This window comes from Pseudopipra pipra, chromosome 14, assembly GCF_036250125.1.
Source record: "Pseudopipra pipra isolate bDixPip1 chromosome 14, bDixPip1.hap1, whole genome shotgun sequence".
Lineage (NCBI taxonomy): Eukaryota > Metazoa > Chordata > Aves > Passeriformes > Pipridae > Pseudopipra > Pseudopipra pipra.
The window spans coordinates 19,798,917-19,826,502 of NC_087562.1; the positions used below are offsets into that span (position 1 = coordinate 19,798,917).

General features: G+C 42.1%; 1 protein-coding gene across 5 annotated transcripts in view; it reads right to left on the bottom strand.

Annotated features, from left to right (window-relative positions):
* The window catches only part of CDH5 (cadherin 5), a 29,616-nt gene extending 8,367 nt beyond the window's left edge, over positions 1 to 21,249 (bottom strand). The window contains exons 1-7 of one of the 5 annotated variants that reach the window (XM_064671344.1): positions 21,037 to 21,249; positions 7,604 to 7,673; positions 4,564 to 4,765; positions 2,083 to 2,371; positions 1,877 to 1,993; positions 961 to 1,125; positions 382 to 569 (exon numbers count right to left, since the gene is read on the bottom strand). In XM_064671344.1, the coding sequence (XP_064527414.1) occupies positions 382 to 569; positions 961 to 1,125; positions 1,877 to 1,993; positions 2,083 to 2,371; positions 4,564 to 4,752 (948 nt within the window). In that variant the 5' untranslated portion in view covers positions 4,753 to 4,765; positions 7,604 to 7,673; positions 21,037 to 21,249. Of the gene's footprint in view, positions 1 to 381; positions 570 to 960; positions 1,126 to 1,876; positions 1,994 to 2,082; positions 2,372 to 4,563; positions 4,766 to 7,603; positions 7,674 to 8,987; positions 9,107 to 21,036 lie in introns of those variants that run through there. The other 4 variants (XM_064671345.1, XM_064671343.1, XM_064671347.1 and 1 more) reach the window with 4 other exon arrangements.
* Between the last annotated feature and the right edge of the window lie 6,337 nt (positions 21,250 to 27,586).

A 27,586-nucleotide genomic window follows, 5' to 3' on the forward strand; every position in this document is an offset into this window, starting at 1 on the left:
TTTTCTGCTTTGGTTTCACTTGGGCTGCAGAAGGGAAGGATTCTTTGACTTGGTCAGTTGGTTCAACTGTTAAAATCACTGATTCTTTGAAGCAGCCAACTACCTGAAGTTTGAGAGGAGCCCAAGGTGTGTAACCTGAACATCTGAGTTAGTCCCCACTGCACTCTGCAGCAAGTCTACATTTTTTCAGGACTGGAGATTGAAATGGACTAGAAATCACCAGCTCTTCTTCTCACAGAGCTTACAGAGCAGGTGTTCAGGATTAACATATTTCATACTGACTTCCACACACTTCCACTTTTCCTGCTGCTAATGCTAAACCAAATCAAAGAGTCCTGTGAAAAAAACCACAATAATCATCTTTGTTACTGGGAAAATTACCTTCTTTGGCCTAATGATTCCTTCATTTGTGTATGGATTTGCTACAATTTCAAAGGTGTCCCTGTAATCTCCTCGGACAAAACTATATTTTGTGTTTCTATGTTGTGGTTCATCGACATCTTCTACTTTGACTCTGCCAACTTCTCCTCCTACCGAAATGTTTTCAGGCACTTTAAAGTGAAATGATGCTGTTAAAAAAAAAAAAAAAAGAAAGACATGAAGAGTGTGTTTATGGAAAACTTAGTTAAATTCGTGCTTAGCTTATAAATGTACAGAAAAATATTTCACTGAGAATTCAGCATTTATGTCTCTAAGACAGTACTTTGATGTATTTTTTCTAAAAGTATAAGTAATACCCCAAATTGTCAAGGTCTTGTCCAAAGTGATGAAATTAATAGAGATTTTTGTTTTCTGTTCTAGGGGTCCAAGTTGGGATGAAATACAGAAGACCTTCAGAATATGCAAGATTCTTTTGGCCATTTTTAAGATAAGTTGCACTGTGTTGAACCAGGACCTAAATTCGTTTTAGTTGTGTCAACGCCTGGATTCCAAGTGCTCCAGAACTTGCATTCCACTCACAGTGTTTGAACACTGGGAAGTTGTCATTGATGTCAGATAAAGTGATGACGACTGTGGCTGTGCTGGAATCCCCTGAAGTCCCTGGAGCATCTTTTGCTTTGACAATAATTTCATATGTTGATTGAGTCTCTCTGTCTAAATCAGGCCTTGTTGTAAAAATCACACCTGTGAAAAAATAACATTGAATATGTTTAGATTTTGCATGTCCATCATCTCTTAACTTTGATAACAAGTTTTTATCTTATGCCACACATTCAGCTCTAAGTAGAATTTTTACAGGGGTGTTTTTCTAAGGTTAGAAATGTTAAAAATCTTTCTGCATGATGGAATATTAGGAGATTCTGTGTAATATTTAAACTGATTTTTTTCTGCTTAGAGCAGTCTGACGATATCTAAACTTGGTCACTACAGCCTCTAGAATCTGTCTGAGCACCTCTTTACCTGCATTATTTGCTCTATAAGACTAGTGTGGTTACAAGAGATACTGACAAGAATTCTAAAACTGGGTAAAATTTAAGCAGGAAAGTTTAGGAGATTGAATGATTATTGATTATTGAATGCTGCTTCAAAATTTATGTATTTCCTTTTCCTATTTGGTCAAAGGAATGATATCTCTGCTGAACTGAAAACATGAACTCAACTCCTGGTCAGTCTTTTCATCAGTGGGAAAAACATGACCTTTTATCTTCTCAGTTCATTAAAGGCACCTGGTATCTTGACTTTTTTAGCTCATTTCCAGATTCAGGTGGTGACACTGAGTGGGTGTGAATGAAAAAATCTTTCTAAATCATGGTTAAAATTATATTGCTTTATTATTATTCCTTTTTTTCCAGAATGAAGAAGGCTTAAAACCCTGTGTTTTCTTCACAGGGTAGGGTAAGGACAAAGTGTAAGGACATTTGTGTATCTCACTTACCAGAGTCATCAATGGTGAAATATTCATCTCCTTTAATGACTTGGTAACTCACCGTGGCATGACCTGACACTGTTGGGTCATCAGCATCTACAGCTGTCACTTTGGTGACTGACGTTCCTAGAAAAGGATTTTCAAACAGCATATTTAGTATGAATTCTGCATTTTAACCAGAGACATGAAGGGAGATGACTGACAGAAGAACATACCTACTGGTGACATTTCTGGGACAGATCCATTGAACACCTTTTGTACAAACACAGGGACATTGTCATTGATATCATAAACCTTGATGATGAATTTAGATGGGGGTTCCAGTGACTGGTTGTTTCTTCTGTCAATAATGAGAGCTGTCAGCTCATACTCTGCTTTCTTTTCCCTGTCAAGCCTCTCAAAGGCATAGACATCCCCACTGGTCTCTTCCACTTTAAAGATGGTGTTGGCATATTCCCCTTCGATGATGTACTTGGCGTTGTTGTTCCTCACGCTGGATGTGATCTGGAAGGAAAGGATAATTCAAAGAGATAAAAGTGGGCTTTGGCACCTGGATGCAGCACAGTTTCTCCCAGCAGATACACAACCAGGATTCCTTCAGTTCAGCTGGAAACCAGAATGGCCAGCAGGACTTCTGCTGTCAGCTGGAGAGTTACTGAGCTAAAGCCCCAGAGCAGCTACAGTGGGGTTACAGGATGAAACTTGCCTCCAGACTGAAACTTGGTTATATATCAAGAAGCACTTTTAAAAACATATCTTGTATTTCTTGGATATAAATGGTTCATGCTGTTAACACATATGAATCATTAAGTGTCTGCAATAACACACACCATCAGGTTCAGTTTGAGCCAGTCTGGTTTGCAAGTGACTTTCTGACCCTACCAGGGCTTTTGCTGTAACACAGGGTTACAGGGGCAAATCTGCATTCACAGCTGCTGACATTGTTTAGCATCAGTCTCTTTTCCTTAGCATTTAGCAGGATTCCTGCCACAGCTGACAACTTGCTTGTGTTTAGTCACATGCAATTTTTTAATGATCAGCCTTCAGGCTCATGCTACGACAGTAAGGTTAAATTTCACCCCATAGATTTGAAAATTGAAGATCACATGCAATGAAAAAGGGATGGGGCAAAAGGAATGAACATTAATCAGTTTTAAAATGTAATTTAATCCAATTCCAAATGCTTTTGTGCATTATTTAATCTGCAAATAATCTGGTGATTCTTCCTTTTCTATACCTTCACCCATATAAGGACACTGATAGAACATTTAAACCATAATTTTCCATGCACTATGTAAGCATTCTTATTTCAGCAAGCTATTTATCAGGGATTTCTGGGTTTGGCCAAGAGTTTCTGGTCTTTTGTTACTGATGTTATCATAAATTTCAGCTGCTGAGCATTCAGAATTTGATTTATCCCATAATTGTCATTTACTGTCGAATGTTTTTTTAATTTCAGTTTTCTATTTTGAAATGTTTTGCTAATATTTCCTTCCCTTATTCCACATATTTAATCATATTTCTGGCTGCTGGAGAGCAGGTTACAACTCTGGAGATGTAACAGGAGAAATAACCACCCCCTTGTCTCAAAGTCTGTACCTTCTTATTTGGTGTAAAAAGTAGAGACTTCTGAGAATGCCTTTTCTAATGCTGAGGATGAACACACAAAGGAAAGCACCCAAGGTTGGGAAAGATAAAATCAGGATGTATCAGCATATTCCTGCAGCTGTCACTCAGTTGTGCTCCTGTGGCCTTTCTCTAGAGGGTTTATCAAGTGTTCAGAGCTGCAGATGTGCCCACACAGCCCTGGCAGAGCAATCAGATGCTGCTGCACAAAGGGAATCCTCTGATTTAGAGCAGCTCAGCAATGGAAGTGTTCTCCTCAATCTGGGGCTGAATTGGGCTGAATTGGGCCACAGATGCCCTGTGTGAGCTGAGAGGACCCTCTGGCCTTTGCTTTGTCCCTCGTGCTTTGTGCAGGGAACAGCAGTGATGCAGAGGAGTCTGTTCCCCTGTGACACAGCCCTGACTGATGGCACTGTTCACTGGGAGGAAAACCTACAACTGCATCTGTCTGCAAAGTGTCACAGTGGCTCAGTTTAAAAGACTAGACTGGAAGAACTTTGTCTGGGTGATACGCAGTTAACCACAGGATTTTATGAGCACTGCCCTGAAGAAAATGAGTTTGCAAGCAGGTCAATGCTCATTATTATTTTTAAAAATTGTTTTCTTTCGCTTTGTGAAACAGTTTTTTGATTGTGTAACAGTACTGCTAAACATAACACCTCTGTTTAGTATCCAGGCTGAGAGATGTGAACTGTGTATTTTTTAATGCATATGTTTTTATTTGCTGATCTCTGAGGTTTCTGAAAGAATCTTGTGCTGCCAGAAAAATACTGACAAACATCAAGCACCAGACTCCTTCCTGAGTGTGCCCTGCACACAGTGTTCTTGCACTGAGGATGCTCCATACCTGCCATTCCCCAGAATTTATTTGTATTCTCCAGAAGAATTAGAGTCCCTTTGACATTGTTATTGATTTACTCTTTGCCCAAGATTTTAACACTTTAATACGTAAGTAATAAATCCCATTCTATTTCTGTTTTTCTCTGCTGCCCAGACTGCAAACAAGCAATGCTTTCCAAGATCCTCATTTACTGCTTTTTGCTCATTCTTGCTGACAGATTGCTGCTTACCTTGCCCACATGGTGTGGCAATGGTGCATCAATCTCCTCTTTGATGTGCATTTGGTTCCATATCCAGTCTCTCTTCAGCCGTTTGTGACTGGCCTTGTTTGAAGAAAGGTTTTGGGGTTTTTTCTGACTTTCTTTGTCAGCAAATGCTAGAGTAAAGAACAATGAATGGAGTAGAATAATGTAGTCCATCTTCTTCTGCAGCCTAGAAAGTAATATAAAAATGAAAATATATAACTAACGACAGAATGAGATTAAGCAGAGAGAGCACAGGTAGAAGTGCAAATGGACATTCCTTCTGTAGGGGAGTTTAATTACTTTATTTCTTTGCATTTGCCTTAGCACCAACATTTGAAATGTCAGGCTTCTTCCTTCCATGAAAGAGCTTTAACTGTAAAAACCAAAAAAATATTTCAGTGAAATAAAAAAATGTGTTTTGAAAGCTGGCGAAGAGGTGACTTGAGTGACCATTGTTAGTCTGAGGAGCAGATTGAGCAGAAAGATCCCTATGGACAGTGCTGCCCATAGCAGAGGTCAAAGTTTGGGTTAACTCCACTTGAAATGAAATGTTCCATCTTGACAAACTCCAGTGCAATGTTTTGACAATCCCTGACACAAAATATGCTGTAGTCAATGTCTTCATGTGGAAAATATTGACTTAAAATAAAAACTGGTTGTTTTTTTTTTGGTGGAAAAAGTGATTGGTGTGAGATTTCCAATCAATTCCAAGTACAATACAGCAAATGATCTTCCTCAAAGAGCTCATTTATTGACTCAATTAATTGTGTTTTGAAACTTTTGAAGACACACATGAAGTTTCTTAGTTTCTTTATGCCCTCTTCTCAGGCTTTACCATCTACAAAATGATAATTTGTGAAATGATTCTCAGCTGAAACCATATTTTTGCATCATGTGTTAATATTAGCAGACTTCAGGCCTGACTTTCATATCAGATTTGAGGAATTATTTTAATGTAAATTACTAAATTTCCCTTTCCCAATATAAAGGACTGTCAGGGAACTTTAACACTCAAGTAATCAGATTTTAAATTGCACATAAATGACTTTCCATTAGCTTTTAGGAGCTGTCAGGTGCACATCAAAAATAAACCTGTTAATTGTGATGAGGAGTTGACATCACACAGGTTGCTGGATGTGAGATTAAATTAATATTTTCATCAGGAAGGTGCTGATACATTTCCAAAAGTACTCTTTGGTAACCAGGCAATCAGTGTTATCCTGTGGTGCAGCATCATTGTCAGGAAAAAGATTTTATTTACCATGAAATTTTGCTTTCCTGTACTTTTCTCTCTCCTGCATTGTTATACATAAGCTGAGGAACATTCCTCCTCTGTGGCTCTGGAGGAAGTGACCGAATAAGGTGGCTTTGAAGTTGCTTTTTAATAGCTAAACTGTGCTTAATACAGTTTTCTGGATTCAAACAAAATCTTTTGATTTAGCTAGTTTTTTGTATTCTATGCACTTTGAATATTTTTAGAAAAATTAGTAAGGTTTAGTCGGTTTTGTATGTTTTATTTTTGTATATGGACACTTTACAACTGGAAACTGGAAGGCAGTGATTTGATTACAAAACATGGTAACCAAAGGAAACCAGTTGGCTGATGTCAAGTAGTACAGGCTGTGGTTTTGCAAAAACCAGAGTGTAGTGTTTAAAAAGTCCCTTTCTCTTGTTGCTCTGGTAAGTGGAGCTCTCCTGTACTGCTGTTGGGAACTTGCCCACTAATACAGAAAGTGCTGACTGAATCTTTTTAAATATGTTTGCATTTCAGCTGAAACTTAAGCAAACCCTTTAACTCAACAGATCCATTTGTGTTCTTAGATTTTAAGGTGGCTTCACTTCCTTTAACTCTTCATTAATGGTTTCCTTGTTAATACTTGCCCAGCCTCCTTGGTAAGTTAATATTCCCTTGTGGGTAATTTGGTGGAGCTTGGCCTGCCCTCTGGTTCCCACTGTGGGTCAAACACAGGCTGGGACAGCAGAACCTCCTGCAAGAAATGGCTCCTGCCTGGCCTTTGGCACCTCTCAGAACTGCTCCTGTTGGCAGCAGTGACAGTGCCCACTCACACTGTGTGTGCTCTGCTCCATGGGACAGGCTGGCTCTGAGGACACTTCTAGGATACCATGCAGGTCTGGCATTTGGCCATTGTGAGTCTGTCACTGAATTCATCCCAGCATTTCAGAATGCCCTTCGTTGGCAGCACACACGGGCACTCCCGGAGCAGTGACGGGACGAGGGCACTGTCCTGGTGTGAAGGCCACGCTCCGTGGATGGCAGCCCTTGACAGGCTGTACTAAATGCTCTCTTTTCTGGCCTTGATAGTTTTCCTTCCCAGCAGATCTCATTGGAAATGCCAGAGGCAGTAGAGAGACATTCCCATGCCTGGGCGGGAGAATGAGTTCCCATGGAGTCACAAGAGAGAAAGTTCCTGGGGGGTGACAGGGAATGACATTTCATTCCTTCCCATGCCTGCTGTGGCAGCCAGGACTGAGGAGAGGAAATCACATGCACCCCTGCAAATAATTACCCCTGTGGCCACAGGCTTCTGGAGAAGGGCAAGCACAGCCTGGGCTCTGCCCAACCTCTGCCACGTGGCTCTCCCTGGATGCTGCCAGGAGGTCCCTTCCCTGGATGCTGCCAGGAGGTCCCTTCCCTGGATGCTGCCAGGAGGTCCCTTCCCTGGATGCTGCCAGGAGGTCCCTTCCCTGGATGCTGCCAGGAGGTCCCTTCCCTGGATGCTGCCAGGAGGTCCCTTCCCTGCTCTCCCCTAATGTACAGTCCCCCGTTATCCCTCTGCCCTTGACTGATTAGCCCAATAATTCAAACTTCTTCCAATTTAAGCAGGGACCATAAATGCTCCTGAAAGTTAGCAGGGGAATGGTTTATTCAAGCAGCTGAGTTTCTTGCATTGCTCTTAAATTTTCTTTTGGCAAATGATGGGTTTTTCCACCCATATTATTCATTTTATATGTTGAATTATTTTAGCAAATAACTCTTGGTCTGCAGGGTACTATAGACAGTTACCTGAGAAATTCTGGTATTCAAAGTGATTTAATGGAGACGTGGCTCATACAGTGAAGTTTCTTCTTGCAGGCTGGAAGTAATTATTAAAAAAAAGTCAGGTGGAGATACAGAAAATACTGTATTAATTAAAAGTTTGCATTTTATGAGTTGTTTTGGTAAGTAATCAGCTGCAAGGGTGATGAACAGCTAATATAAATAAGGTCTCCATATAATGAAAACACTGGAAGAAATATTCCTATGAACATTTATGGGTTTTTTTACAGTATTTGCCTCTCACTTGGTTCACTTCTCACTCTAAAAGTGTATATTAATGCTTATGTAAGGTTAGTTTAGTTTTCAAAGAAATTAGTTCTATGCTTGCATGTTAAATAGAAGTTAAACCAGGTTTCTGTACAGAGACTTGGGGAAATGAGACAGTTACATCTGAAATTATGTATTTTTCTGGTTGATCAGACTAAAACTCATGCTCATCTTTGAGAATTTTTCAGCACCCGAAAAACCCAAATAGTGGTAGAGGAGTGATAACGAACATCCTGAGCCACTTTGAACAAATTTCTATCATACACCAGAGAAGAAATACATTGTCAAAGGTTTGTGTCCCTGTTGTTGAGATAAATTTCATACCTGGTTGTGAGGAAGGCTGGCAATGAAAGATTATTTTTGCTTACACTATCTTGGTGGGGATCTGAATGATGCAAATGAAAAAAAAACAAACCATACAATAAAACAGGGTTTCACAGAATGGACAACACTGCAAATTTTTTTTTCAGATGTAAAAAATATACATTGATACACTGTCTATACACTCCCAAATTGCTGTGCTCAGTGAGGATGAGGGACACAGAGAGCAGGATCTGCCCAAGTAACACAATGACTCTGAAGAGCCTGGCCATACAACACCCATTTGAACATTAATTTCTCATATCTATGATGTATAAAACCAAAAGTAAATGTGTGAAGGCCATGAGCCTCAAGAAACAGAAAGTTAGAACACCACACACGGAAGGGGGACAAATGATCTTTTTTTCTTTGCAGTGCCTGTAGTTTTGCTAAGGAGACAAAAAGAAAATAGCCCTCACAGTGCCTAATCTGCCTTTCAGGGGCTGTAAAGGGCTGTGCAAACACATGATAAAGCTCCTCATGTGTCTGTGAAAACTCCTAGAGCCACTTAAAAAGCATTATCCCTTTTAAAGATGCGTTTGAAGCACAGTGATCTCCTGACAGGGGACCAGGGTCAGGAGTACCAAGAGTCTCAGATTGTATTCTCCACCTCATAATTAGTCTCAGATTTTGCTCTTCGTTTCATAATTAGACAATATTGCTCCAACCAATTTCTAACACCCCAGAGAAACACCCCAAGTGACCACATGGATATGTTTGTTACCTTCACTCCAGGTTCTCCTCAGCATCTATGTGACCCTCCTTCTCTCCTGGAGCTCAGTGAGAGGAGCTGAGGGCTCACAGTGACAATGGGAACCAGGGCAGGGCTTCAAACTCTAGTGACACCACTGAAAAAAGCCGTCTGAGGAAATTCTGCAACCTTTGATATGAAGCAATCTTTTTTTTTTTTTTTGCGTTTTCAGATATGATTTTTTTCAGGGTGGTCACTTGGTGGTTTTCTCTGTTTTGTCACTTGTCCTCAACATGGAACAATGACCAAAATAGGCCTTTCCTGAGAACACTGCTGCTTTTTCCTTTCTGCTTTATTGAGCTGATTTAAATGGGCCTGACTACTTGGTGTTATATTTTTGATTGCCTTTATGGCAATTTTATGCATCTGAGAAGTGGTTTCCACTGATGACTAAAGAGTCTGGAGTTCAAATGCCTACCTGCAAACTGATTCTAAAATGACATTTTGTATGCATGATGGTGCCTTTAGGTAAATAGCCAGTTTGATGACTAAACAATCTGGAGTGCAAATGCCTGCCTGAAAACTCATTGTAAAATGACATTTTATACTTGTGATAGTGCCTTTGAATGAATAGCCACTTCAGCAATGTCTTAAGCAAACTTGCTACTTTAAAAATAACCCCACACATCACTCAGTGCTGTGAGAGCTCTTTTGCTGCATTTGGTGCTGTTCAGTCCTCGGTGTTGATGGTGAGGACACAATTCAGCACTTCTGATTTTCATTCTGGTTTTGGCTCCTTATATTTTTTTTTCCAAGGGAAAAAGAGAATTAATTCTAGTCTGAAATTGTTTTGTGATTCCAGGTCCAGGTTTCTGGTAGGTCTGGGGAAAATGCTTATTTTAATTATATATTTATATAATATAAAAATATATAGATTTATATAACATATAATATTATATGTTATATAATTATATACATTTATATAATATTTATATAATATTATATATTATATTTAATATTATTAATGATTTTTTCCCCTGTCTGTTCAGCTCCCCAGAAAATCCCCTCCTAGATGATACAAAATACAACTCCAGCTCATGGGTGGATGGAGTCCTCAGCAAGGACAGATTCTTCTTTTGGAAATGAAGACATTTGGCTATAAGAGGCCTACAAATACTTGCTGTGTGTACATTAAAGGTTTATTACCTTGGTGGAAAGCAGGCAGCCAAACTGGGCTCCCAATCTTTCTCTTATCTCAGATACAGAACTTGCTAAAAATGGGGGAGGCAAGACCTGAGTTTTTTCTTTTTTTTTTTTTTTTTTTTTAAGAAACAAAGCCACTCTCCAAGCTCGTGAGTGGCAGCTTGTGCACTGAAGATGGGTGAGCAGCAAGAATGAATCCACCCAAAGGTCCTCCCAGAGCTTCCTGACACCCCTGCTTGCATTTGGCTCCAGGTTCAAAGGGCTTCAGTGAATCCTGAGAGAAGGGCACATGAAAAGGCAGAGTGCAAACTGAAAATAAGAAATGTATGGCCTGAGAAGACATTTGTTGCAAACAGAATGATTTTAGAGAAATGAGTGAGGAAGAAAGATCCTGTTTGTTCCTTGGCAAGACACGTTTATGGAAAAGGGATGTATAGACTGGCAGTTTGTTTGCTAGAGAGCACCTAGACCTGGAAGGTCTGGATCTGGAAGAGAAGCGGGATGAGTCAGGTGCAGGATCAGCTCTGGCATCAGTAAAGTCTCCTGACTTTGCTGCAGTTGGTTTTACACCAGTGATGTGCCTCATAATGTTTTAGCTGGGTAGGTCCACTGAGGTAAAGCTGTTGGCATGAGCAGGGAAAGCCCAGCCTGTAGCAGGCTTGGCTTATTCTCATCTGTGCACAGGAGAGCTCTGTGTGGGCAGGACAGGGTCACAGCCCCACTCTGGCTCACAAAAATCCTCTGCTGGGAAATGCTGGCTGAGGGAATTCTGAGGCAAGTCTGTTGGACAGTCCAGCACCAAGGCCAAAAATCTCAGAGCTTGAAGGATTAACTGATTTCTCTCAATCTCTAGTTAACCTTCTCTTAATGCACATTTTCCAAAAACTTTCAAAAATAGATGTGCAGTTTGGAGGGTGCTGCCTGTGCTCCTACATGACTCGTGTCTGATAAGGAATGGATTAGTTATAAAACTATTTTTTTTTTTTTTAGTGTGTCTTGCTGGTGGTGGTTCAGGTTCAATTTCTTGTTCTCAAATAACCCTTTATTTGGCTTAGATCTTGATTTACCTGTACATAACACCTGTACAGCTCGGAATCAGCTCTCAATTGGGCTACTGCTGGAATTCAAGAAAGCCTCAAACAGTATCTTTTCCTTGAAAAATTTGGAGGAGATGGGCTGATAGATTGTGCCTGGTTGTTCTGTGGTCTTTACCTGTAGCTTTTTGTGGATAGTGTTTGTTTAAATTTGTTTAGGGTCTGAAACATTTCTGTTTGTGGAAATTAATCCCATACCTGCTCTAATAAAACATGTGGCTCTACTTCTATGTACCTGTAGGGTCTGTACAAAAGTAAGCAACTTCCACATAGGTCAAGAGAAACCAGGGCTAATTTTTATGTGTCATGTCAAAACTCCTACACAGTGAAGTCAGTCAGCCAGGAGGGACTACTTCTCTGGTTCATGTGCACAAGCTTTGATTCCTATTCTCATTTCTAATCAAATAATTTTTCTGTCAATCTGTAGTAACCTGGTTTTTATCTGAGTTTCTTCCTTGTGAATCTAATAATTGAGAAACAAATTAAATATATGTTTATGTTTTAGTTATTGGGTTGGTCTTTCCATGGACTTTAAGGAAGCACTAGTTTTGGACTAGCTAAATAATTAATTCTTGAATGACTTTTGCTGTTGAAATGACTGCACTGTGTAAGTGGTGGTTGTTTGCTGTGGTGAGGATGACACACGATGGAGGTAAAACAATACTTTGAAGTCATTAAAATGAGTGGTGAGAGCACACACTTTGTGGTCTTCTCATCAGATTGGTTGCGCAAAATTGTTGTTTTAAAGGATGGCTATTTTCTTTTCCTATGAGCATCCTGGTTTGTCTAGCAAGTACCCAGTGTTGGTAAAACTGCCTTGCCCAGGAGAGAAACAAGGATGAAGGTCTATCAGCCAGAGGTCTATCAATCCTTGGGTGACTCTTGAGAATGTTCCTCATTTCCCACTCTCACACGCAGATCATGTCTCTTGGCAGGTGCAGAATCCCTGTCTTTGCTCATTTTTCATGATAAAGTTAATTGTCATCACAGAGACTGTAGAGATACTTGAGTGCTGGTGAAAACCAATTTGAAATGGAGGAGATACAGGATATGAAGCACTAAAATCTGTGTGTCCTGGTGCTGCTGAAGGGTTCTTACTCTTCTACTACAGTCATATAATGCTTTACTATAAACACTTTCCCTGAAGTGTCCCCAAAGTGGATTAGAGTCCTTTAAAGAAGAAGCAAATGGCATTGTCCAGTCTTTCCATGCATAAAGCCTTTTACTTCACATACATATGTGTCATTTTACTTCACATACAAATCTGTCAGTACAAAATACAGGAAAGAATAAAATGTGCTTAAGCACAATGCCCAGGATGAACCCAGCTGTTAAATATGTTGAAGCTCAATTGTGATTAAATTATTAAACTAATTTTTGATGCTGTTTCGTAACAAATAAATATATTATCATAAACAGAAGGTTTTGGCATTCTCTGAGTTGTTGCCACCATGGACAGCATGGAGTTTTAAGGTCACAAACTACTCTGCTATAGATGTTACAGCTTCTGCTCTCTGGGAGCAGGTTTACGAGGGCTGAAGGACTCCTGAGGAGCAGGAGTGTTCTGGTGTTTAGTGAATGTGCTCAAACCCACAAGCAGAGTTTAGGTATTGGTACAGAACAGTATTAGCTCATCATCCATGTATCATAAAGATTCTGTGCTCTGTTGGTTTGGAGTGTTTTTTACTATCAGGAAGCCCGTAGTCCCTGTGACTGGGATGACTTATTTGCTTTGCAGATGTTGCAGGGATGAAGCTCACAGTCAGGTGACAGAAAATTTGTTCTTGGCCACATCTTTTGATAACAGTTGCCAAATGCTGTTGAAATCTGAGCTATTTTAGGGGCTTAACTTTGCATTAGATACAGCCCTGTTCTGAAGTGAGCTGATAAGGTGGGTGGGATAACCCTGCATCACAGTCTGGAACTGCAGACATTTCCCCCCATGAATTCTTTGTCCAAAATAAAGAGCCCAGAGGAAAATATCTCCTGTCCAGATTAATTATTGATAAAGACAGATGCTGCAAACGGTGATGAAGTGCCAGTGTTGCAAACGGGCAAAGAGCTTGTTCCCTCCCTTGATTCCTAAAGCCATTTTCAGGGATGATCCCGCAGTCAGGGGCACTCACTGCTCAGAAGGGCCTCACTGACTTTGAGTCTCAGGGACATATTTACATGGTTGTACATCCAGCTTTTTTCTCTCTTGCTCTGAGCCAATTTCCTTTTCTTTATCCCAAACTGTGGTGGCTCCAGTGGGAGAGACAGAGGTGCAGGTGTCTCAGCACTGAGCTTCCCTCATCCCAGCACCCCCCACACCCAGGTGATGTTTGGTTTTTGGGGAGTGGGGGGACAAGGGAATCCTTCAAAAATTATTTGCTCCTTCCAGTGCAGAAGTGGAATAGTTTGGGCATACTGGAGTTGTTTGTTGTCATTTAAAAGACTTCTCAAGCATCTCTGACCAGGAGCTTTGTTCCCTACAATAAACTGTGTGCACCTTTCAGAATGGATCTGTTTTGGTACTGCCCTTGCTTAGCTCTGCTCTGCACAGAGATCAGCTGAAGCTGTCACTGGATGTTTGAGAGTTAGGACAAGCTGAAACAAAATAAGGTACACTGTAAGAATAATGTAATGAAGAGCTTTCTCCACTTCCCCTTTGTTTCCAGATAAAACCTTACTATCAGAGAGGCCTCCTAGCACAGAGCTCCAGCTGAGTCACTCTCATTAAGGAGAAGTACCAATCCTTTGAGGAACCACATACAATAAACAGGATTTTTTTAAAGGTGCAATGTAGCTGTGTTTACAGCAGATAAGATTTTTTTGACATTTTCCTTTAACAAAAGCTCAAGAGCAAAAGTATCTGTCTGGAACACAAGCATCATGCCCAGGTCACAGTAATTGGTATTTACTGCACTAACAGTAATCTGAAACAGAGAAACCATGTTCAGCTGGCTCTGTGTGCTCATTCCTTTGTCCAGGGTATTCTCCTGGGGAACTGAATGCATTAGTATTTCCTCTGAAAATTATTTTTCTGGCAGATAAAGAAAGCATGTACATATACATAAATCTCTTGTTTTCTGTCTGGGCAAGAGGCTAAAAAAACAGGGTGTGTCTGGATAGATTTTGTTTAGTGTTCAGTATTTTTCTCCCTGACATTCAAATGTCAGTTCATTCTTCTCTGTTTCCTGCCCTTATTCAACTAGACTTCTAGACCAGGCTTAATTAACTTTAGACCTTTTCAGCCCACCTCTATAGTTACAGTCCTTTCCTGGAACATTTCCATTGTTATAATCTCCATGTGTTGTGAGATGATGCAAATGATATTATTACTGCCCCAGTGAATTTACAATGAGCCTTTCAATAGTTTTACTTACAGCTTAGCTCTTGTCAGGAAAATCTCATCTGGAAATCAAACTAAAACTAGGGAAGCAAATTGCCAGTTCGATGTGCTGATAAAGGGAAGCCAAGAGCCTGAAAATTTGAAAATTCAGGGAAGCTTATAAAGATGAGGAAAGCTGTTGTAAGTTGTATGACTTTTTTTTGTCAGTGTGGATTTGTTTCCACGTGGAGTAATTGTGTTTTGCTCTGTTGCCTGTGCTCTGGCTTAAGGAGATCATCAGGCTGATGAGTTTTAACACCCCAGAGCAGAGGCCAGGAGGAACCTGTCTCCCCCAGGCTCGAGCTGCTGCCTGCCCTGGGAGTGATGCTCTGAGTCCCCTGATGTTTGGGCAGTTCTTATTCCCAGCAGTGCTGCATGTGTGGCTTTGCTGCCCGAACCCCAAACACAGCTGGAGATATCTTCTGGGCTGAGGTGGGATATTTTGTCTCTTTAGTGGCTGTGTAGGTGGAACATTTATTTCTCCCACAGCTCACATTTTAATCAAGGCCACTGAAAACCCCTTTCCTGTGTGAATGAACCCTTTCTCATCACATAAAGAAGCCCAAGATTAATCCATACAAGGCAAGTGATACAGCTCACGATTTCACAGCAGGAAAATGAGACAATATATTCCACAGAGAAATGTGCCCCTTTCTTCCTGTTTGAAGCTGAAGTCACCTCCAAGTGCAATTACTATTCAGTAATTCAGTACCCATTCCAATCCTAAACTTTTACCAAGGCTGCTGCTGGCAGATCTAGAGTACAAAGCAGATGTGTTTGTTAAATGGTGCTACAGAGATCTGTGAGAGCTCTCTCACTGTCACATTGACATTATTTTCTTTGCAAAACGAACCCATTACAAAAAGCATTTCAGCTCTTTGTGCTCTCTGCTTTCTGCCCTCACTTCTTAATTTCTGTGCTGGGTAAGTGTCTTTGGCAGAGTGCACTGGTAGTCTGAACAATATTAAAATGTGCATGGTGTAGCAATATTTGTTTATGTTTAATGAGAGCCTAAACACCTAAATTAACAGTACTGAGCAAATAGACAATATATGCTATTAATTATACTACTAGCAGACTATATATAATGTATAGTATTTCATTGTAGGTTTCTAGATCAGGTGGTGAAAAGTCTGATTATTAGTAGTATTGATTGCTTGGCCTAATTCTAACATAGAATCATAGAATCTTTGAGGATGGAAAAGACCTTTAAGATCATCAAGTCATGAGTAACTGGTTGCCTTGCAGATAGATCATGTATATCTGAAAGATAATGACAGTAAAAGCCACCAAGATAATGCAAATCTCTTCTGAATTCAGGTCCAGGACTGGAGGTAGGGGGAGGGAGTATTCCACAAAACGAATGGAGATGGTGACTTAAAACTCTGTGCCAGTGGAGATTCTGCCAATGAAGTTGAACATCTCACAGGAACCATTCCCATCAATGGCAGGATTTCCTCTCATTTGCATGAGAGCAGTAGCAGGCCCTTGGTCTGCTCAAGCAATGTGTTGTAAGGCAGACTTGGGCCTCCTAGAGGATTTCCAGAGCACAAATTCATACCAGATAGCATCATAAAAGGAAGGGGAAAAGGAAGACTGGTCCTACCAAAGGATTGCTTAAAAATGTGGACAAAGGCAGGAGAAGGAATTCAACTGTATCTTCCAGACACACTGTGGAAGTGGAATTTCCCTTTGCACTGTCATAAACAATAAGGCCCAGGGCCCCTGTGTGCTGCAGATAACCCACCTTGTGCCCCCTGAGCTTTGCCAGGTGTCAGGAAAACCATTCCAGATGTTGGGTTTGGGGAGAGAGGAGGATGCAGAGGATGCAGAGAAATGGTGACTTCAGTGGGGACAAAGCCAGGTGGGCTCCTGTGAGTTTGTGGAGACTGACAGGAGGCTTTTTAAAGGAATGTATAATAGAAATGGGGGCTCTTTCTCCTCAAGTTTTGGCTGGTGAAGTTGGACAGGAGCAGAAGGATCTTGATGACAACTAGACTGGGACAATAGAACTGACCTCTTTGGGTTTTGAAAATGAAGATTTAAAACAATTTTGGTTTTGCTCTACCTCTACCTGTGACAGTGCTCTGTACCCCCTTGCATTCAGACAGCAGTGTCAGGACACAAGAACACTCTTTGCTCTCTGCTGCTCTTTGGGAAGGTACATGTGCCATTTCTGCAGTGTGTCCCAGGTAACCTCTAAAATACCAGTCATTTTTCACTGTAAGTTCTGGGCCTTCATAGAAAATACTTGAAACACTTTCAGCTGCTAATCTTTTCTAAGAGTTTTGCTGTCTGTCTGACACAAAAATACTTATCGGTGTCCCTGCACCTGCTTGCCTCTGGTTTACTGGTTGTAAATATTTACTGGGATAGTCTCAGAGTAGCAAAACTGAAGTGTAGACAGTGCAATGGATGGATTAGTTGTCCCTGTGCCCTTCTCCTGTCTTTGCCAGCCCTGAAAATCACAGCTCTTGAACTGCTCCAGGCCCTGTGAACCTCCATGGGGTTTATTTAGCACCCAGAAGGGCTGGGCCCCAAATCTCACTGCCTGCCCAAGAGATGTGTGTAGCAGCATGTGTATTAAACAGACTCATGGCACAAATAACATCCACTTCAGAAGTATGAGAAAACTTAAAATATTCAGCAAAACCTTCCATTCAATATATGGCTAGTTCCATTCTTGTTGGCAAATCTGAAATTCATATGAAGGTGTGTGGAAATCAAATGGAAGGGCAAATTTGTATTCCTGCACTGAAGAATTGCAAAGAGGTTCTTCCAGATTTTGTATTAATTTTCCCGTATTTCATGGTCAGGCTCACTGCAGTGACCCTGAGACAAGCTCAGCTGGTGCTAATGACACCCAGGTCGTGGGTTTGACCCCTGTATGGGCCATTCCCTTCCAACTCAGAATGTGATTCTGAGTGATTCCGGTTCAGCTGGGGAGGTGGGCAGCACATGCAATGAGGGTGTGTGGAGGGGCTCAGTGCAGGGGGCTCAGGGGCAGCTCAGGGTGGGCTCGGGGTGGGAGATGAGTGGAGCCCCAGGCAAGAGGCCTGGGCATAACAAAGGGCACAGGTACATGTGGCCCAGCCAGCTGAGGGCTCCAGACTCTGGTGTGCTTGGACTGGGAGGGGAGAAAAGCCCAGGAATTGCTTTGTTTGGGAGGTGACAGCTTGGGCTGTTTCTGTGTTACTGCACTGGGCACAAATAGCTTTATGGAATGAGACATCTGAGGCTCTGCCATGGGAAAACTGGGGTGGAACTGGTGAGGAAACTGGTCTGACAGTGTGGGGGGGGGTGTGGGGAGTCCAGCAGGACCTGTTGGCTCCTGGAGCCCCTGCTGTGAAGGGGTCCTGTCCCAGCAGTGCCAGTCTGGGGGTGGCAGTGTGGCTGCCAGAGTGGCTCCGGGGTGGTGGACAGGCAAGTTTCCTTGACAGATGTACATTGATTTTGCCCATCCTTGTTCCCTGCATCAGTTGGTAGGATCCCTGGGCCTGCAGTGGGCTCTGTGCTTGGACAGGCTCTGGAAAAGGATGCCTGCAAGTTCCTTGGCAGCCAAAGTGGTGGCTCCTGGCCATGACCTGACAGGAGAGTGTTCTCTGCTCTGTGTGTCTGCAGTGCTGATACACCTGCAGAGGCCCTTGGGATGGAGTGGGGGCTGAACTGGGATCCATGGGGGGATCAACAAACTCTTATCACAGATCAAACAAGGATCCAGCTCTGGGCTTGCCAAGGTCTGTTCTCCAAGCTCAGACTCTGCTCAGCTCTTCACAAGCACATGTGGGGAATTGTTCTAGTCATTGTGAGCTGGGCGTCTCTGCCCTAGCAAACCTCCAGTTTACACAATAACCACTGTCTGCTGTTCCTGGATAGAATGGAAACCAGACACATCAGGGCTAAACTTGGAGGGGTTTTTGGTTTGTAAACTCACAAGGATAACAGGGGGAAAGACATTTATTTAAAAAAAATTACACCAAAATAATTTCATGTCCAACAAATTTTCTCACAAAAACAAGGAACCTCTTATTTTGTTCTTGGCACTAACATTTGAAGCTCTGAATTAAACTTCTGGAACCTAAGCAAAACCCAGAAATATCATGAGATGCCTTATAGAAACCTCAGCTGCTAGAATTAATCTTTTATCTCGACTCTGTGAACCTCTGTTCTTTTAGAAAATATAAAATATTGCCTGGCCTGGTTTAAACCTGTAGTTGTGTAGACACATACCCTGATAAGAAAAAATAATTTAAAAAAAAGTTTTTCTGTTTTTCATTTGAAATATTAATTGAAGTAATTGATTTACAGCTGTGCAATGAAGGCCTTTGTTCCACAAGTGCTGTAAATCAGAGCAGCTTCTAAACCATGCCCTGGGATTTTTGCCTGTATCCTGTTTTCAGTGCAGTTTCCCTCAGCAGAGGCAGGATGTGAAGCAAACCTGGCATCAGACCTGTTAACTCTGCTCTGCCTCAGCTGCCTCACACCTCCCACCCTGCAAGCTGCACGTTGCTGAGGGACAGGTATCCCTTTCATGGCACAATTTCAGCATTAGCATTATTTTTAAAATGTTTGAAAAAGAGTTCTATGATCCTATGCTAAAGCAAAGCTTTGGGAAATACTTCTGTTGTAGCAGCCTGAAAACCAAAGCCAGGTTTGTGGGCAAAGCAGGAATGATTTGTTAATGGAGTTTATATTTTGCTTTCAAATTAATTTGTTTTATTGTTTGTAATTTCACATTCTTCTCTATGCTATACTGTACTATTCTAAGGCTTTCATATGCTAAATTAATCCAGTGTCCTTTTCTCTTGTGGGTCACCCTTTATTTAAGGATAAAAAGTACCTCCTGGAGATACTGCAGATAAATTGCAAGTCAGCATTTCTGTGAACTGTTCTTACAAGGCACAAATTAACCTAAGATGAGAAGCTTTTGTAAATCACTGGAGCATCCTTGCTTTTGTCTAATATTTTATCCTACATGAACATCTGTAATACTGTGTGCTTTTACAAATGCTGATCTAATGATTTATAATCAGTGGAGGCAGGGACACATTGATTAACTATGCCTTTGTTAACTGCAGTAGCAGCCAACTTAGAAAGTCTTTGGTAGCTAAGAATGCAAGAGATTTTCTTGCAGAGATTCATCTTCCACATTTTTTTTCCTTGCATTTCTTTCCTACTTTTATCTTTATTACAGTGTGACAACCAGCACAGTGAGGTACTGTGCACACTGACAGTCCCACTATTACAGCATAGAGTTCTTACAGAAAAAAACACAATCAGTTCATCTCTTATGCATAAATGCTTCATCTCTGCAGGCTGTACAGGGAGCTTGTTAGTTCAGGGACCTGTTACAATAGCTTTAGGATAAGATAAAAGCCTTTTCAACCAACTTTTTGTATCAAGCCACTGCTCATAAAATACCTCATCAGAAAAAGTAGGTCTTTTTGGACCACTGAGATCAAGAAACCTCTGAAATAAGAATTGCTGGTCTCTTAGAACAGGGTCTGTAAAACCTGGCAGCCCAGGATTAGGGTGCTAAAGCACCTGGGCCACTTTAAACTTGAGTTTAGGAGACAAAATCAGACCTGTTTATGTAAACTCCCCTCTAAGCCTTAAATAAATCTCTTGGCAGGAGCGATGTGCCAAAGCTGGTATATGGTGGCTGTCACCTCCTGGCATTGGGCACAGTAAAGCCGTGGCACCTCAAAGACAGATACCAAAACAACCCCCACTTTAATCACCGGATCACGGAATGTGCTGTGTTGGAAGGGACCCACAAGGATCATCCAGTCCAACCCCTGGCCCTGCACAGGCCCATCCCCAGAGTCACCCCCTGTGCCCCAGAGGATCATCCAAACCCTCCTGGAGCTCTGGCAGCCTTGGGGCTGTGCCCACTGCCCTGGGGAGCCTGGGCAGTGCCCAACCAGCCACCTGATAATAAAACCTGTTACACCAAGTCATAGCCCAGCACACACCTGCTCCCTCCAAACAGTAACTGTCCACACCACAAGGGAAATCCTTTCCTAAAGGGTTTACAGGTGCAATTTGCAGGATCATTTCTGTCCCTTTTCCATTATGAATGTGCATCGACAACATAATCTAAATGTTCCTCCAAAAAATCATGAAATGTCTCTTCTTTTAAACAACCTGGGAGTATTGTGTTATAGCCCAAGAAAGCCAGAGATTTTCCTCTTGCAGTGTCAGTTGTAAACAGCTCTACTGTTGTCTGCACTTGGTGTGAGTGCCCTCGATGTGAGGCCCAAAGGGATCTGTGGTTGTATATAAAATTCAGAGCCTGTTTGCTGGTATTTCTTAAACTATTTTACACATTAGAAAATAATTTTGGTGGAGGTAAAAAACCTTTGCAATGAACTTCACAGCGGAAGGACAGCAAATAACATTTATCTCTTACCTGAGTCAGAGTTGGTGAAGCTTCAGTTTGTCCCCAGATCAGGCAAACTCAAATCAACAGTATCCCAAAATGTTAAGCAGCACACAAAAAATGAAGATCAAATAGCAAAATCCACTTCTCTTTTCGTTAAGCAATACTGGGAGTGTTCAGCTCTCCAGTCTCCAAGGTTTTCCAGCTGGGAGTCAGCCTTTTCCCACCCTGCATCCCGGCATCCTGTTATTGTTCCAAGTTTTAGCAATACAGTGAGAAAAGGGAGTGGAGGAAAAGGAAACAAGATAAACTTAGCCTTATTATTGCTATATCTACTTATTTGTTGCTGACTCTAATGAGGGAGCTGAATAAAAGGAAACTGGCTCTGAGAGAAAGACCAAAGTTGGTGTGTTATTTAGTATTGTTATTTAGTATTGTTTTAGAAAGAGCTTTAGGAGTTGCAAATCTGAATGGTACTTTCAGGGTCTGATATTTGATCAGCACAAATTATGTCTGTTTTGCACAAACAGGATTTTCAAAGCAGTTTGGAGGATTTTTATACCTGGAAGCCAAAAATGTAGAGCCCTTATACTCCTGGAAAAGCTGGTAGCCCATGGCTTGGACAAGTGTATCCTCTCCTGGATTAGGAGCTGGCTGGAGGGTCGGGCCCAGAGAGTGCTGGTGAATGGAGCTGCATCCAGCTGGCGGCCGGTCACCAGTGGTGTGATGGGTGGGTAGATGAGGGGATTGAGTGTATCATCAGCAAATTTGCTGATGACACTAAATTGGGAGGGAGTGTCGACCTGCTGGAAGGCAGGAGGGCTCTGCAGAGGGATCTGGATAGACTGGAGAGATGGGCTGATTCCAATGGGATGAAGTTCAATAAAGCCAAGTGCCGGGTCCTGCACTTTGGCCACAACAACCCCCTGCAGCGCTACAGGCTGGGCACAGAGTGGCTGGAGAGCAGCCAGGCAGAAAGGGACCTGGGGGTACTAATTGACAGGAAGCTCAACATGAGCCAACAGTGTGCCCAGGTGGCCAAGAAGGCCAATGGGATCTTGTCCTGTATCAAGAATAGTGTGGCCAGCAGGAGCAGGGAAGTGATCCTTCCCCTGTACTCTGCGTTGGTGAGGCCACACCTTGAGTATTGTGTTCAGTTCTGGGCCCCTCAGTTCAGGAAGGATATTGAGGTGCTGGAGCGGGTCCAGAGAAGAGCAACAAGGCTGGTGAAGGGACTGGAGCACAAGTCCTATGGGGAGAGGCTGAGGGGGCTGGGGTTGTTTAGCCTGGAGAAGAGGAGGCTCAGAGGTGACCTCTTCACCGTCTATAACTACCTGAAGGGAAGTTCCAGCCAGGTGGGGGTTGGTCTCTTCTCTCAGGCACTCAGCAATAGGACAAGGGGGCACGGGCTTAAGCTCCGCCAGGGGAAATTTAAGTTGGATATCAGGAGAAAATTCTTTACAGAGAGAGTGATCAGGCATTGGAATGGGCTGCCCAGAGAGGTGGTGGATTCACCATCCCTGGAGATTTTTAAATGCAGACTGGACATGGCACTGAGTGCCATGATCTAGTAAATGGACTGGATTTGGACCAAGGGTTGGACTCGATGATCTCGGAGGTCTTTTCCAACCCAATTGATTCTATGATTCTATGAATGAGACTGAGTTCCTCTAAAGCTCTATCAGCGCTGAACGTAAAAATGAAATTTAACAGGATTTTTCACATGTAAAGTGAAAACCCTGCGAACAAGACAGTGTAGGTGGGCCTTCTAGAAGGAGAAAATATTTGTAACATCTTGATTATGGTGAGTTTTAAGTCTGGAGAGCACTCAGGGCAGACAGAAGGGAAAGCTGCAGCATTTGGGTTACATTTCTGAGGGTGACTGTGGGGCAGTGGCAGTGGGGGAAGTTCACTAAAACACAGGTGTCGGGGTCTCCTGATGGACCAGTGGGCTTTTCTCCAGCCTGTGCTGAGTGCCCAGACCCTTCTGTGGGACTGTGATGGATTCTTCAGAGCCCCCTGCCTGTTCCTGATCCCTGCCTGCCCGTTGAACTGAACACAAAGGTGTAGCTCTGGCATTGTGCAGTACAAATGGAAGAGGAATTATTTTACTAAATAATGCAGAAGAAAACTGAGAAGTGTGGGACTTAACTCAAAACTTACTTTTTTGAACGACTTATAATAAATGTAGGCAAATGTTCAATGTATCTTAAGTGGGATTTAATAATTTTAATTATTAAATTAAATTAAATTTTTAATAATGTTCCACAGTTATATATTCTCTTGCTCCTATTTGTCATCACAGTCCAGCAGAGGTGCTGGCACTGATTTCCCTTGGCTTGCCAGAAGGCTGAGGTTGGTCAGATTTTTTCACATTTCTAGGATGTACAGCAGCAAAGTGAATGGCTTTTAAAAAAAAGTTACATTAATTATTAAAAAAAAAAATTAAGCAAATAATGAGATGACATTTTTCAAAGTCTTATGCAAGGAGCCCAAGCAGAGTCCAGTTTCCTCACACAAAAACCAGCCGTTGCTGTGTCACTGCTGAGCGAGGGGCAGGGAGGATGCTGATAGTTTTCCAGGGAAGCTCAGCTATCTGATCAGGATGCAGCTCCCTGATAATCTGGTGCCTGCAGCAGACAGCAGGCCCAGATATGATTTACCCTTGCAAATGTATTCACAACCGTCCCAAAGCCTTTGATGTCCCTGTCTGTGGGTTTGGGACCTGCTCAGCTGCTCTAAACAAAGGGCAAGGGAAGGGAGCTCATCATCTCCACTGCTCAGAAAGGAAAGAAGGAAACCCCAGTGTTTCACAGAATTGTATTTCACAGAATATTCTGACTGGAAAGGACCCACAAGGATTAATCCAGCTCCTAAGGGAATGGCCTGTAGGGTGTTGGACCCACAACCTGGTGCCATTAGCACCCTGCTCTAATCACTGAGCTCATCTCATAGGCCAAGGTTATCCAGGTCTGTTTTATACCTGCTACATGAGCTCTGTATTACCTGATTTGTTTAATCTCTACTGAAAAGTTCAAGGAAACAAATGAGAAAGTTTCTAAAGGCCTTTTCACATGTTCTTTTTCAGAGCTCAGTAGAATAACTGAAAACCATTTATGAGCTTTGAGGAAGACACTTCCACTGAAATTTTAGAAACCTGATTTATGATCTAGACCCTTACCCATTACACTTTAGAGATTACATCTCTGCTGAACTGATTCTTTAAGTCCTCTTTCTGGCTGTAAGCAAATGTCCACTGAGATTTTATGGAATGAAGAATCCATCCTTGCAGCCCATTCCAACAGGCAGCAAAGCTCCTGATGGCTCAGAGCACCCCGTGTCCTTTGGCATTTGCCCTGCTGTCCCTCCTAGGCAGTGAATGTCACCACATTTCAAAGCTGCTGACTGAAAATGTTGGCAAGCAGGTTTGCTTGTAGGGCTGAGACTTCCAGATTTATTTCTCTTTATCATTAGGGCCAAAGCAATAGACTTTGGAAAAACTCCTTGATGACTGGTGCCTTTTGCAAGCATGGGGGTAGTGTTTTAAACAACATATTATTAATTCACACCAAGGTCTGCTAATGGGAAAAATCCTGTGCATGATCAGACAATATTGGCAGGTACACTTACTGTTTAGGTGCCTCATTTTGTGTATGAACTCTTAACTTGTGAAAGTGAATAGGAACAATAACACCTAACAACTTTCCACTGTCTTTGTGACTCCTAGATGGAGATGGTGGCAGAAATAAAAGGAGTGATAGTTATCTCCTTGGAATGTCACAGTATTTTCCTCCTGCTCTCTTTCCCCAATGTAACCAGGCCTTTTTCATTGGTCAGTTCAGTGCTGCTGTATGAGCTTTCCATGTTCTATCCAGCTGCCCCTACTGGATCATTTGCTTCTTTCCATGAGCTTTTCCCACAGGTGTTGATTAGCTGCTGTTTTGGGACTTTGTGGCATGTGGCTTAGCTCTGTCTGGTTCAGAGCAGCATCTCTTTCTATGAAACTTTATGATGTTAGCCTGTGCTACTTAAATGCAGGTGTCTGAGCAATCTGCCAGATTACTTATGCTAGTAAACTTTAAAATAGTCTTCCCTTTTTGAATAGGGGGGTAAAACTCAACTCTGCTTTGAAGGTGCTTGTGCATAGTTTAAATTTGACATTTCTGGGAATCTAAAGTAATAACTGTCATCTTGCTGCTGCTGAGGGGAATAATGTGTTATATTGGGCAGAAACAGAGCCCTCATTCACTGTGCTGTCTGTGGAACCTGCCTGCTCTCCCTTGCACAGACACCTGTGAGTGGGTTAGTGCAAGTTAATGGGGTTGGTACCTGCACGGAATAAATGTGACATCAAAACTTGCATCTTCCTTCAGAATTATATTTTGTCTGCTGCTGAGGAGGCTGGTCAGGTGAGCTGAAGCTCCAGTTCCTTCCTTGCAGCCAGGCAGGCTGACTGCAGTGGTGACAGCTCTTGGTTACAGCTGGTTTCAGGTTTTCACTGTAGTGCTTGTTCTCTGCCCCCTCTGATCAGGGCCTGTGGAGGTCTCCTCAAAGAATTCATGGAAACCACAGCTGCAGGAACACATTCATTGCTTCCCTAACCACCACAAATCCCAGCAAAGTTGGTAAAGCAGCCCATGGCATTTTCTTTTTTTGCAAGTAATTCCATTTCTGATGAAATTCCACGTGATAAATAAGCCCTTATTAATAAGCACAGTCATTGAAACCAAAGACAGCTATTGACACAGCTGCAACTAAGGATTTTGATTCTCAAAAGCAATGTCCTACTCTCTGACTCTCACTGGGGAAGGGCTTTGCCCTCAGCAGTACAGCCCAGGAATGCTTTTGTAACAGTTTATAAAGGTTAGACCTAGCAGTCTGTCTTGTTAGACCATTACAGACACTGTGCAAGTGAAGGTCTGCCAAGGTTTGAAATTCAGTCACAGCAGTAACCCTGTGTCAATGTTTTTCTGACCAGTCAGGAATTATAGGAGAGCATAAGCTTTCCTTCAGTTATAAAAATAAATCCCAAATGCTCATTTTGAACAGCTCAGACAATCGTAGTAAAATCCCTCCCATTTGAAATGTGCAACTGCATCTGACTGTTGTCTGAAGGCTCTCTGGAAGAAATATTACTTCAAGTTTAAAAAATAACAATTACTGCTCCATGTGGAAAGCATAATCTCTGCAGCAGGTTTTGTTATTTCTGGGCCTTTTAATCAGGGCAGTGCAGTGCTCTTAGTCATTTCCACCTGGTAACTGGTTTCCTTTTTGTCACAGCTTGAGGTGTGTATCCTGGAGGGAATCTGACTCAGCTTCCTTTTGTCAGGTTTGTTAAACAAAAGAATGTAGCTCTGACTTTTTTTTTTTTTTTTTTTTTTTTTAGTAGAAGTTGTACTTAAAAAACTGCTGAGGAATTTTAGTTAAAGCTGGTGGAACTGGATGTTTGCTGGGATATGCTATAGCATTTTCTGGGATGTTTCCAGAGCACTGTTACGGCTGTACCATATGCATTTCATTAAATTAGATCTCTTGTGGAAGGGTCAACTCTGTGCTCCTTAATCAGGCAAATCTCTCATCAAGTATGAGACCTCTGGCTGCATAAAGACTAACGACTGCAGGGTTTTTTTCTAAAATGTTCAGCAGAGAATGATCCCAAATGATCTTGTTTCCTTGTTTGGAAATGACAGGAAAAAACAGATGGCAGAAAATGCACCCGCTTTGTACAAAAGCTCAGTGACACTCTGAGCAGGAGCCGTAAAATGGAACTGCGTCACCAGTGAGCTGAAAGGAAGGAATCATGAATCCCTTTGATTTGTGCAGTGAAGACACACAATCCACGGGAATTTGCAACAAGCAAGCCTGCAGGCTAACTCAGGCACCCTGACCTTCATCTGTGATTTCAGTTTGAAGAGCAGGTCTAATGCAGAGGTGTGATAAAAAATTTCCACAAAGGTTTCTGACAAACAATCTTGATTTCAGTGAAATCTTTTTCACACAAAGAACATATCTGCTTTAATTGGCATGTCTCTTAAAATAGAACTCCAAACCAACAGTCTCTTCTTCTCCCACTGAAACAAAAATGATGAAAATCATCACCTTTCATTCAGTAACTCTGCTGGTTGTTTGTCGAAGCAGCCCCGCTTCTACCTCTGACTGGTAGTGTAAATAGGAAGGTCATGTTTTGGTGTAGAAGAGATGAAATGAGAGGGATAATATCCATCTTAATTTTTGGTAAAGTCTGCAGTGCAAACAGTCTTTATGACTGTGGGATTAATTCAGAGAATAACCAGAAGCAGAGTATGCAGCAGGCGGTGGAGAGGTGATGCTGTGGGGCTGCTGGGGCAGGAGGGACTGTGGAGATTTCCCTCTGTGTGAGCCCTGCCTGTGCTTCCCAAACCCTTTCCTTCCTACACTATTTACATAGCTGTGTGCCCATCCTGATCCTGGCTTTCATATGGCTTTCTCCCCATTTTCCCCTCAGCCTACAAGCTCCTGACTGCAGTGGTGGGGTGACCAAGGGCAGTGGATCTCGGTCCCTGCACTCAGCAGCACTGGATGCTTCGTCGGCAGTTAAATG